We start from the raw sequence: 13,015 nt of genomic DNA, 5'->3' as shown, positions 1-13,015 counted from the left end.
ATGTCTGTGTGTGTGTAAGTCGACGTGTGTGTGTGTCTATTTCGCCCGGGCAAGGCCAGTTACTTCCCACTAGTATGTTATAAAGGGGCCCTAAATAAAAAAAACGCAAATATTCAAACACTAATTTTTTACTTGCATAGTAAAGTCATTGTATTTTTTCATTTGCTAGGCAGTCAGATAATGTAACAGATCGCTAGTACTATAGTAATAGAGTAAGTGCAGAATCACTGAACCGGAATTGATAGCTTGAAAGCATTTAGCGTGGGGCCCTTGAAAGTGTGGGGCCCGTAGCTACTACACATGTAGCTACTTTTGCTACGAAGATAATCTGCCACTGCCTGTTCCCCGCATCCCACCTGACACACAGAGCACACAGACCACCCTCCCCCACCAACCTCTCCTACCCTCCGATGGCCTTGGACTCGTTGCCATGGGGAACACAGACATTATGATCCAGGCTGGGCTGTGTTCACGGCTTGCACTGGAGGAGTCTGGGCCATAACAAGATTACAGCCCCAAAACAAACAGCTCTTTAAATTGTAAATCGTGCACCCAGGCTGCACGGCCCCGAGTGTGCAACGTGGGGATCGAAGCCTCCGCTCACGATGGGAAAAACTCGACCTGGCGGCAGTGAGCCATCTCCCGAGCACGCTACCCAGTGACCATACGAACGTCGGGCCAATGTCGGGCCAACGTTGGCATGTTCACTGGGTTAGTCACCTCGCTGTGGCTTGATGGAACAGGTGGGAGTGCCGTGATGTTACTAAAGAACCCGAAGGAAGCACTCGTCCGTAACTTTAAAGGTGTTTTTATTTTTTTCTGTCTCCTGCTGCTTATAAATAAAGCCACAGACGTGTCGTCTTTAAAGTGTGCACACTGCCACAACATGCTCTGGAGCGCTCCCGCTCCCGTTACAGCTCAGACGCTATAAGTAGGCCGGAGCCTGGATTGTGTTTCAAGATCAGCGACTGCCATCCACAAACACGACGGCTGTCTGCAGGACTCGAGGCCTATGATGTGACGACACGCAGTAAACTGCGAATGTTGGGCCAACATTCGCATGCGGTTTGGCACCGTTTGGACCAACCTTGACCCAACGTTGGCCTCATTTTCCACGTTTACTCGGTAGGCGGTTAAAAAATTGCATTGTTGTACTCTACTTATGAGTGTCCACACTATGCTCTCCGCCTTCAGTGGGGAGCGGTAGTGAAGCGGCTAGCGCGCCCCGCTACGAACCCGGCGTGTTTACCAGGCTGCAGCCTGCTGAAAGTTCAAACGAGTCCAGATATTTGCTGCTTAAATAAATGCTGCTGCTGGGGAAAAGATTGGCGGCTCACAGGTCGACGGAGTTTCCATGCGGCGAGAGAAATCCTTGCCTGTGAATGTAAATCCTTGCCTGTGAATGTACGTATTTGCTGGGAGGAAACACCTCCCCCCTTCGCTGCGTCACCTTCAGGGTCGTTTGTCTATACTTCACCACACTCGTCAGTGTGGGTTGGTGAAAGGGGGGAGGGGGCCCATTTATGTTTAATGTAATCAGACATCACTCGCCACTGATGTTAGCCACGGCTTAGAAAATGAACTTTGGCTCCCGGGTCTCAAAGTGCAGCGTGACGACAACAACAACTGCACAGATGCTCCACCCCGACCTGCACAACCAACCGCCTTTGTGCTGCGCCGCAGGGAATCACGGCTCCGACTGCAAGAACGCAGGCGGTTTGCAGCCCCCTCTAGGAGAGGCGCGCACGGGGGGGGGGTCACGTCCCGGTTCCTGTTGGACACGCGTCCCTGTTCCGGATGACGCTGCCGTCACTGCGACTCACCTGTTGCTGGGCATCCCCTCGCAGACGAGCATGTTGCTCACGGACTCGAGCACCCTGCCTGCCGCCCCGCACACCTGCACGCTCACGCACACAGACAAAGATCCCCCGTGTAGCCTGAACAGACCGCTAGGGCTGTTAGCGAGCACCTGTGAAGGCCGGCACGGCACGCGAGGTGGGTGGCTGGCCAGCACCTCGCCCGGCCACCTTTGTGTGCACAAGCCCAGGACTCCCAGAGATGACACCAAGACCAACATCACGACCACCAAGGCCAGAGGGCCCCTAGACAAGGCCCTTGCCACTGAAGATAAGTGGAGGCAGAGATATGATGAATCTAAATCATTCAACTTCACGTACTGAGGGACTGTATTGCACTTTACATTGAATTGGAATGACGAGTTAATGTCATGAATATCGCTCAACAACGGACCATGGCCTTGTGAAGCAAGTGACACGAACCCATTCTGGAGAGCTTCAATCTGAGTATTGGATGCTTGTGGCCAAACTAATGGCCTCAATTTTCCGAGTTCACCCAGGAAAGCCTCACAGAGTTCTCAAGACTCTTCTTCAGCAGGGCCCTGCCAAGCCTTCACACGGCAGGGTGGCGACGATTTGCTGTGCAAAACTCAAGTGAGGAGTCTTTGCGGTGTAATTCTCCGATTTTATTTCTTGCAAACTTGGACCCTAACTAAGGCCAGGACACACAATGGGCGACTCTCATGAAGGACGTCACAGCATCTTTACCATCCACCGTAACGTAGTCGGTGCGTAGTAAGTAAGACGGTCGCTTGTGTTGCGATCGAAACGTCGCGATCTATTATTTTTTCTACCTACGTGACGACTTTACCGAAAGAACAAAAGAGTATGGATTCCTGCAGTCATGAACGCTTCAAATGAAGATGAAGTTGATCAGGGTTGTGACACACCGCAGTAATAACCAAAACGGTGAAGCTCTGCAGCGAGCGGTGAACACGCTACCGCCACCAGATTAACCAAACTTCGGCTGCCTGCAACATCCAGGTGTGACTCGCCATCTCTGTCACAAGCCCCCTTACACTGCACGCCCCATGTCCATCTAGCAAGGGATCGAGGCAGTGCGAGATCGATGACGAAGCAACTCACGGCTGACTCAATGTGGACCCTATGCTGAGTCAGCCCTCTGGAATGCGGGACTCAAGTTATTCAAATTCCATCGTCAACAGCGGATTGTTTAACTGACGTGGCGATAACGATCATGTAAAGGAGATAAATTGGTCGACAATTGTATCTTTCATATCTCCGTCTTTGTTCACGTAAAAAAAAGGTTTTTTTTTACCACAACCCATCAGCCGCACGACTTTCCAGTGCATAATTTCAGCATCATTGATTCAAGACAAGCAGCCACTCTGAACCGTTTTCGACATTCAGTGTTTTCGTCAAGTTGGGCTTGCTTGAAACAATCCTCAAGAGCCAATCTTGCAGGCGAGGGCCCTCTCTCTACCCCGATGGGGGGGGGGGGGTCCTAATTAAACATACAACTTGTATTGTGCAAGTACCCGAAAATAATCATTAACATCCTCCTGCTGATGAGACACTGCGTGTCGAAACCGCTCCACAGTTTGCTTGTACTTGAAAACAATGCTGCTGAAATTGTTTTACCCCAGAAGGGGCCGTGTGGCTGATGGGATGGGTACAATTTGTTTTGTGGATGGCCCGGTGAAGGAGGCGTTGTCTACAGTGGCTAGGAGACGTTAACTACCTCGCCTGGTACGCAGGAGGTCGTGGTTCCGATCCCGATTTTGACGCCTGCTGCTGCTGTATATTTGGAGTTTGCGTGTCTCTCTCTCTCATGATCATCACAGTGGCTAGGATATGTTAACTACCTCGCCTGGTACGCAGGAGGTCGTGGTTCCGATCCCGACCCTGACGCCTGCTGCTGTATATTTGGAGTTTGCGTGTCTCTCTCTCTCATCATCATCACGGTGGCTAGAAGATGTTAACTACCTCGCCTGGTACACAGGAAGTCGTGGTTCCGATCCCGATCCTGACACCTGCTGCTGCTGTATATTTGGAGTTTGCGTGTCTCTCATGATCATCACGGTGACTAGGAGATGTTAACTACCTCGCCTGGTACACAGGAGGTCGTGGTTCCGATCCCGATCCTGACGCCTGCTGCTGTATATTTGGAGTTTGCATGTCTCTCTCTCTCATGATTATCACCGTGACTAAGAGATGTTAACTACCTCGCCTGGTATACAGGTCGTGCTTCCGATCCCGATCCTGACGCCTGCTGCTGTATATTTGGAGTTTGCGTGTCTCTCTCCCCGTGGTCGCGTGGATTTTTCTCCGGCTCCTCCGGCTTCCCCTCCACGTGTAGAATCAACATCACGCATTTGGAGTAATTTGGCTGCTGCGATACATTTCCACCTGATAAGGAGAAGCCACCTCGTTGAGCTGTCATTTGTGATCGCCAGGTCCGCTTCTAGAAAAGAGCTGTATAGCTCAGTGGGCCTTACCTGGTAAAAACAAATTTAGTTTTTATCTATAAATCATCTCTCCTCGTGTTGCGAGGATATAACGTTGGCTCTGTGCCAGAAGCTTAAGATGACAGCAGCGGTGGCGCCACTGTGCGTGTGCCCTCCCTGTGCCCTCCCTGTGCCCCCCCCCCCAGCCAGGCTCCGTGGTGCCATCACCACCACCCTGTGTTGGGTGGAGCGGTGGCGGATTTGGCCGTGGGGCAAGATTTGCCGGTGGGCCGGTGGCAACTGTTTTGAGCCAAAACTGTAGTCGTACCGTGACACACGCGGAGATAGACAACGGTACACAGACCAAGATCCCCCGCATAGCCTAAACAGACTCTTGGGGTAAGTGCTGTTATCGAGCACCTATGAAGGCCGGCACGGCACACGAAGGGTGCGTGGCCAGCACCACGCACGGCCGCCTTTGTCTCCCTAGTGGCGATGTTTACACACCGCACCAGGTACTCATTTGAGGCTGAGTCGACCTAGAGGAGGCCCAGGACCAGTTCAAATAATCGTCACTGGTGTTGGTGGCCGCGAGTGGGCATCGACCTCGGGTCGCCGGGTTCGTAGCGCGACGGCGCTAACCGCTGCGCCACCGCTCCCCACACCCACACACGTGGAGGTGTGATGACAATGAACGCCCGGCTCACGGCTGACTCAACGTGAGCTCCACGCGTGGCAGAGAGCAGCAGCAACCCCTCTGGAATGCAGGGAACTCGTGACTCGAATTCCTTCGCGCAACACAAAGCCGTCTTAGGCAACAGCCGGTGTTGTTCCCCGGTGTGTGACGACTGTTATGGCGTGGATCAGCAGGCGATCGTGCTGGGTCCGCTCTGGTCACTGCACAAGGAGCCATGCATTTCGAATTTAATTTGTGATGAAGACAGACAGCCTGGAAAGTCACTGAATGACTGCACGTGTGTCCGGGAGACACACGTGCAGTCATTAATGTGGACAGCGCTCCGAGCCATTCACGAGGCGCCTCTTGGCGCGGCGAGGCGGTGACATCACCAGCACTTAAGTGGCTTTGCCACCTTCGGGATGACAAAGAAGATTGTGACACACCCAGTGGTGGAACTGGGCCGGAATCCCCTGGAAAGCCGTGGTGTAGAGTGACAATTTGCACCTCGTGACTGCGTTCCGGGAAAAATCAAGGATTCATCTTTTTTCATTTATTTGATTCGCAGATAGACCGCTAGACAAACAGAGAGACCCCCACACGGAGCGAAGCTCCTCCTCTTCCTCAGATCTAGTGTACGGTCCAAATCGAGCGGGGGTGGCGGAAATCATGAATGAGTTCCCGCAGTAATTTATTCCCATTTCCAGCCCCGAAGATACCCTGGGGAGGTGGATATCTCACGACACTAGAATAGGGGAGAACTGCCTGTCAGCGCGTTGTTTTGAGGGGTGGATTAGTATGCTACTGGCATTAAATGGAACTTTTAGTGACCCAGAGAAGACCTACAGATGTCCTAGCACAACGACTTAAAAAAAACGAGGATCCTGGGAAAACCAGGACAGGTGGTAAACCCTATCACCACATCCCAGTAGACTGAGGTTTGCTTGGAAAGAAATTATCTTTAAAGGTTCTGTTTTCAAAAACGAATAAATGAATAAATGATCCTGTATAAAACAACGGAACTTCAAGAAACAAAGTCTCCCAGCAGCAGCAATGTGCAGCCACCTAACGCAAACCGCAGACCGGTTGCGACTTATTTGAGTGCCGTCAGCAACGCGTCCCCCACCAAGCGAGTGACACGGGGGTTGCGTCATCGTAGCCAAGAGCTCCGCGTGAGCACCGCTGTGACCCGAGTCACAATCAAGCGGTGACAGGAGAGAGCCCCGAGGAACAGGAGGCGAACCCTGCGGAAAGCCGGTCTCAGCGGCCGCAGCAGGGGACGCAGGCCGTTCCCGTGCGCAAGCCGTCCGCTCCGGGTCCGAGCGTGGCCTAAGGTAGCACAACCGCCAGGTCCCAACTGGATGACCTCTGTTGAACTTCATTCAATTCCCAGCCTGGCCGTGACGGCAGCAGCACGGCGGGGGATGGTTTGCGATGGCGTGCGTGCGTGTGCGTGCGTGCGTGTACGTTGAACTCCTTTCGCACCACACGTGGCCAACCGTGCCAATCAGAGGTGTGCGGTGGGCACGCGTACCTGTTCCCGAGCGGCCCTCTCCGCCGCCATCGTCAAGTACCGCAGGGATATGCGCGCCTCGCTCTGCAGCAGGGACAGGCGGGAGCACAGCTGCGCAGCACACAAACACACAGACACACAGACACACAAACACACAGACACACAAACACACAGACACACACACATACACACACAAACACACAGACACACAGACACGCAAACACACAGACACACAAACACACAGACACACACACACACATACACACACAAACACACAGACACACAGACACACAAACACACAGACACACAAACGCACAGACACACACACACAGACACACAGACACACAAACACACAGACACGCACACACACAGACACACACACACACACATACACACACAAACACACAGACACACAGACACAAACACACAGACACACGGACACACAGACACACCAACACACAGACACACAGACACACAAACACACAACACACAGACACACAAACACACAGACACACAGACACAACACACAGACACAAACACACAGACACACAAACACACAAACACACACAAACACACAGACACACACAAACACACAGACACACACAGACACACAGACACACAAACACACAGACACACACAAACACACACAGACACACACAAACACACACAAACACACACAAACACACAGACACACACAAACACACAGACACACACAAACACACAAACACACACAAACACACAGACACACACAAACACACAGACACACAAGGACGACGACGACGAGGTTTTAGTTTGAGCGTTAAATCGTAGCCGGCCACCAACACGCTCAGGGGTCGGGGACAGACGCGGAGCGCGCATCGGTGACCGCCGTATGAACAGCCGCCACCACCACGCCACGTGAACAGCGTCCACACGCGACGGCATCGCGAGAGAACGCTTCAGATAGTTTGGATTTTCTCGAGATGGACATGTGATTGAGCCCGTGGCTTCTCTGCGACTCTATGGGTCTCCATGCAATGTACACAGAGACCCATCGGCAGAGGAAAAGAGAGCCTGGACTGGGAACAGACAGGGGCAGGGAGTGTGTGTATGTGTGTAAGTCGGTTAAACTTCTTACGCGCCGTACGTAGCCAACCGTGCTGACGGGAGGTGGACCTCAAGACAACGAGCCCCGTGTACCGTAGACGGCAGGTGGCGGGTGCCGTGTGTGACGAGCATCGCATCTGAGCAGCGATAGCGATAGGATCGGGTTCGCCGCACGTGGACACGTCTCGTGACTGAGAGGCTGGGAGGTTAGGCCCAGGATAAGTGTCGGCTTATATGTGGTATCGCAAAATCGTGAAAGATGGCAATGCCTCGGGCAAGCCTTCATCCAGCAGCGGGTAAATCATGCCTGCTGCTGCTGCTGATGTTGATAATAAAGTATGAAACTCTATGCCATCACGCGCGTGCAAACACACACGCGCACCTGGACAACAGCAACACCCGCGTCACCACGGGACCTTTAGCATTGGTCTGGGCTGATTGACACAGAACCAGGTGAACTCCGGGCGGTGCCACCTCCATCCAGTGGGTTAATGATTAACCGAAGAGTCAATTGGCTGTCTTACAGGCAGATAGCGAAATAAATAAGTCGCCATTTCACCTTCTTTGCGTATTTGTCTCTCAACGTGAAATGTTATGATTTGTTTTTTTACACATCCCATTGACTGCGCGGCCTCCTGAGAGCGAATCTTTCAGCAGCGAAGTGAGGCTCACTTGATGTGGCTAGGAGATGTTGACTACCTCGCCTGGTATACAGGAGGTCGTGGGTTCGATCCCGACACTGACGCCTGCTGTATATTTGGAGTTAGCGTGTCTCTCTCTCATCATCATCACGGTGGCTAGGAGATGTTGACTACCTCGCCTGGTATACAGGAGGTCGTGGGTTCGATACCGACCTTGACGCCTGCTGCTGTATATTTGGAGTTTGTGTGTTCTCCCCGTGGGTACGTGGAATTTTCTCCGGGTCCTCCAGTTTATCCATCTACATTTAGAATCGACATGCATTTAGAGTGTTTGGCTGCGATACATTTCCACATGATAAGCCACTTCGTTGAGCTATCGTTTGTGATAGCCAGTTCACTCCTAAAAAATAGCTATATAGCTCAGTGAGCCTTACCTCGTAAAATAAACATACTTTAGTTTTTATAGGGACAGAGATTGGTTGTCAAACACATTGCCATCTAGCTAGAACAGCTTACAAACATGGGATTGGCAATGATGGAAATTCTCATCAACAGACACAAATCTGAATCCATGATCATCCTCATCCCTGATGTGATCAAAACCAATCTCCACGTGATCTGAGAAGTATGACGGGGGAGGAAGAGGAGGAGGAAGGGGGGTGGGAGAAAGAGGGGGGAGAGCTGGGAGGGGAGAGAGAGCGTGCACGAGAGGATGGGAGCGTGACTCCGATGTGAGCCGCGTCACCTCCGTTACAATGCACACAGAGTGGGCTTTACCGGGTGAAGTAAAAAAAAGACGAATTAGATAGAATAGCTCGGGTTGTCCGTGCCTGGCTCCACCGCACTTCCTTCCAGCACGGTTGGCTCCGTACGGTGCGAAAGAAGTTCAACATACATACACCGCAGTCCCTACTGTGGGCCACGCAATGCATTGTGGGATTTACCATGGGCAAGGATTGGCAACCTGCAGCTCTTTAAGGACCGCTTCTTTGACGTGCACATCATCAGTTGGTCTTCAATTCCGTTCTCGTTCCAGTGACGTACATATTTGTACGGAACCGGAAGAAAAACAAAATAACTTTATCGGTATCGAGGCTCCCACAAGGCCATGCGGGAGGGTGTCTGGCACAGTTTGGCGCTAGCCATCATAGAGTGCGGTCGTGTCGTTACGGTTCTCTGCTGTGAGCACAATGTCTTTAAAAGCAATGTCGCTACTACGCCTCTCTAAATAAAATGAAGGCTGAACCACTCGCGCGTTCCAGCGGTGAACGGGACACCCGTCCTGCAACTTGCAGACGTCTCAGAACGTGAACGGGTTAAATGAAAGAGCAAATGTAACGTGATGTGTATTATAGCGCAGTCATTGGTGTCCAGGCTGAGACAATCTAGTCATTACTTTTGAGAAGCCGGTTTAATCAGAGGCGGCTGGAGTTGAACCCAGGATCTCAGCGTCTCGACCACTGAGTCACCTTACTGCCTGCCGTGGGTATTTTGAAAGATACTGTACAGTACGTGTTACTTGTAAACGCAGACGAACGCAGCCATAAATCATAGCACCGTGGACACATTATTATCGGAGGACAGAGGCCACCAGGTTCAAGGGCAGAGTTAGATACGAACTACTGTGCAGGTGATCTGTAAATCTTCAAATGCAGTGCTGGGAAGAGGTATTTAGTAAAACACAAAATTAGTCTCGAAATTTCTAATTACTCCAGTTGCAATGTATTTTCATGTTTAGTATTTTCAAATTAATGCAATCTTAATAAATAAAAAATAATTATGCTGAACTTCTTTCGCACCGTATGGAGCCAACGGTGCTAATGGTAGCCAACCGTGACCATCGCTGTGGACAAGTTATTATTTTCCATCGCGTGTATACACAGCAAACCCTTCGTTAGTCTCAAGACCATTTCTCAGGAGCGTGCTGCAACATTCTCATTCGAGGGCGTGAAGAGGCCGCGTTGGAATCCCAGCTGAGTAATTAGGGGATGTTTAGGCCAACGCCAGTTGGGTTGTGGGTGTTTGTTTTTTTATGCATCGGAGGCAATTGGAGAACAGAGAGGAAAAAACCAATGCAGAATAGGGGGAGATCATTCATGACCGAGACGCGATTCAAACCCAGGCTGTTGCTGCTGCTGCTGTGAAGCAGTCACGTAACCAGCATGGGGACCCTAACCCTAACCCTAGACAACCACCGTACGACGAAGCTGTCGTGGCTGAATTTTGCGAAGACGGAGGAGCGCCCCGACAGCGTTCAATGTTCGAGACCGTGAGCGTAACGACGGTGTGGATTAGGCAAGACAAGTCCGCGACATATAACAGCCTGGGTGCTACCGTGCGTGACAAGTCAAATATTGGGGGGCCCCACCTGACCGATTGCTGCACACCCCCCGAGCTGATGATGTCGTTACTACGCCACGGCTGTGAAGCCGCAAGTGTTACCGCTGCACCAGCGTGCCGCCACGGATAGCGCAACGAACAGAGACAACGGATCACGGCTGGTGACCAGCGGTGACTCCCGTGGTGGAGAGCCAAGTGACTGCACTCAACAATGGACAATAAGTATTCATTCAGCCTCGGTGTATCATGCAGCAGCAACAACAACAAATCCCATTAGTAGTTCCTGAAGAACTGCATTGTGGTTTCCCCCCTCTTGCCCCGAGGCCACCATCAAAATAAATGTCGGGCCAATGTGACGGACGAGCGGCACGCTAAAACTATTAAACTAAACAATTAAGATTCGTGTCTGTTGATGAGAATTTCCATCAGCGCCAATGACATGTTTGTAAGCTGTTCTCTAGCCAGATGGAAAAGTGCTTGACAACCAATCTCTGTGCCTATAGAAACAAAAAAGAAGCGGGCCTGGGCACAAATGATAGCTCAACGAATTAACTTATCATCACGTGGATTTACAGCAGTAGACAAATACTCTAAACGAGTGATGTCAATTTGAAATGTGGAAGGAAAAATCGGAGGACCCGGAGAAAAATCCATGTGACCACGGGGAGAGAAAGAGACACGCAAACTCCAAATATACAGCAGCAGGCGTCATCAGGGTCGGGATCGAACCCACGACCTCCTGCGTACCAGGCGAGGTCGTTAACATCTCCTAGCCACCACGGTGATGATGAGAGAGACACGCAAACTCCAAATATACAGCAGCAGGCGTCATCAGGGTCGGGATTGAACCCACGACCTCCTGCGTACCAGGCGAGGCAGCTCACATCTCCTAGCCACCTGTGAAGGGATGTCTCCGGCCTTGCTCCCATATCCCTCGCCGTGCTGCTGCTGCGGTGCATTTCACTCGCCTTGTTCTCGGGAGGCGACGGCGGGGGTGGCCGCCGCCCGGCCTCGCCGGACGTCGTCGCGGTGCCCCCCTCTTCCGCGAGCGGGGTGCCCCCCGCCACCGCCACGTCGCAGGCGCTCACCGCCCTCCCGGTGGCAATGCCCGCCGCCGCCGCCCGCTTTTCCTCCCGCTCCTCCAGCCGCTCGAGCTCGCACGCGGTGTGCGGCCGCCTCTGGTCGCCGCCTGCGTGGGGGATGCGTGCGATGGTGTGCGCTCCGCCAGCCGCCCCCCCGGCGGTCGTCTTGGGGCCGCGTGACGCCGCCGCCGCCGCCGCCGCCGAGTTCTCCCGGCGCAGGGAGAGGTTGCGGCTCAGCCGCGGAGGGTGCAGGCGCCCATGAGTCTCTCGGTGAGGGAACGGTCTGCGGAGGAGACAAAGAGATCCCCCCGTGTAGCCGCAGAAGACTTGAGCAGCGACTCGCCCGTGCGGTTCGACCGACAAGGGAGCGCGCATCTCCACGGCCTCTCTCACCTGGTGGTGTCTAGGGATGTGAATTAATTTGAAATCCCAGAGCACAGGTGACCAAAATGGAGACCAGGTCCCACGTGCGTTGGGGCATTGTGCTGATGTCGGTCTCAGAAGTAAGCGGGACAAAGATCCCCCGTGCAGCCTTAACAGACTGTTGGGGCAAGTGCTGTTAGCGAGCAGCGGCTATGAAGGTCGGCACGGCACACGAGGGGGTGGTGGGTGGCCAGCACCACGTCCGGCCGCCTTTGTCTCTAGGTACTCATTTAAGGCCGAGTCAACCCAGGGAAGGCCTAGGACCGGTTCAGATAAAATCTCTCCCACTGATGTTGGCCGTGAGCGGGAATCGAACTCGCGACGCCGGTTTCATAGCGAAGCATGCTCACCGCTACACTACAGCTCCCCAGAAAATGCACACGCAGTGACACACGCAGTCACACAAAAAGTTAAGATTTTAAACTAATTATAATTACAGTATTTGTGTGCGTACCGCACAAACTCCCCTGTGCTGTGCACGTATAGGATTAGAATTTAGGGTTTGGGAATAGGCTTTGGTTGGATGATATATTTTGGGTTGTTGTTTGGGATAGGTTAAGGTATAGCATTGGGGTCAGATTTAGAACTGGGATTAAGGTTTGGTTTGGGGTGTGGATTGGGTTGGTGTTTGGGATAGGGTAAGGGATAGGATTGGAGTTAATTAGTTTTATAACATCAGCGTCCGTTGCCCGCAGCGCGAAGTGGTTCTCGCGTCCGCGCAACGCACCCCGAGTTGAGGCGATGGAGCTAGACGGTGAGACGGTGAGACGGTGAGCTCTACGGTGAGACGGTGAGCTGTACGGTGAGACGGTGGAGCTACACGGTGAGACGGTGGAGCTATACGGTGAGACGGTGGAGCTGTACGGTGAGACGGAGCTACACGGTGAAACGGTGGAGGTAGACGGTGAGACGGTGGAGTTCTACGTTGAGACGGTGGAGCTGTACGGTGAGACGTGTGGATCTACACGGTGAGACGGTGGAGCTATACGG

General features: G+C 52.7%; 1 protein-coding gene across 1 annotated transcript in view; it reads right to left on the bottom strand.

The window, feature by feature from the left end:
• LOC133348464 (uncharacterized) overlaps positions 1 to 13,015 on the bottom strand; it is a 65,850-nt gene that overhangs the window by 37,664 nt on the left and 15,171 nt on the right. Inside the window, exons 4-6 of the mRNA XM_061561279.1 lie at positions 11,489 to 11,885; positions 6,475 to 6,564; positions 1,824 to 1,897 (exon numbers count right to left, since the gene is read on the bottom strand). Of these exons, the coding sequence (XP_061417263.1) occupies positions 1,824 to 1,897; positions 6,475 to 6,564; positions 11,489 to 11,885 (561 nt within the window). The remainder of the gene's footprint in view (positions 1 to 1,823; positions 1,898 to 6,474; positions 6,565 to 11,488; positions 11,886 to 13,015) is intronic.

Source organism: Lethenteron reissneri, chromosome 27, assembly GCF_015708825.2.
Source record: "Lethenteron reissneri isolate LAM-NWPU_2019-01 chromosome 27, ASM1570882v1, whole genome shotgun sequence".
Lineage (NCBI taxonomy): Eukaryota > Metazoa > Chordata > Hyperoartia > Petromyzontiformes > Petromyzontidae > Lethenteron > Lethenteron reissneri.
The sequence above is the reverse complement of the archived record's forward strand: the minus strand, read 5'-3'. Positions and strand labels throughout refer to the sequence as shown.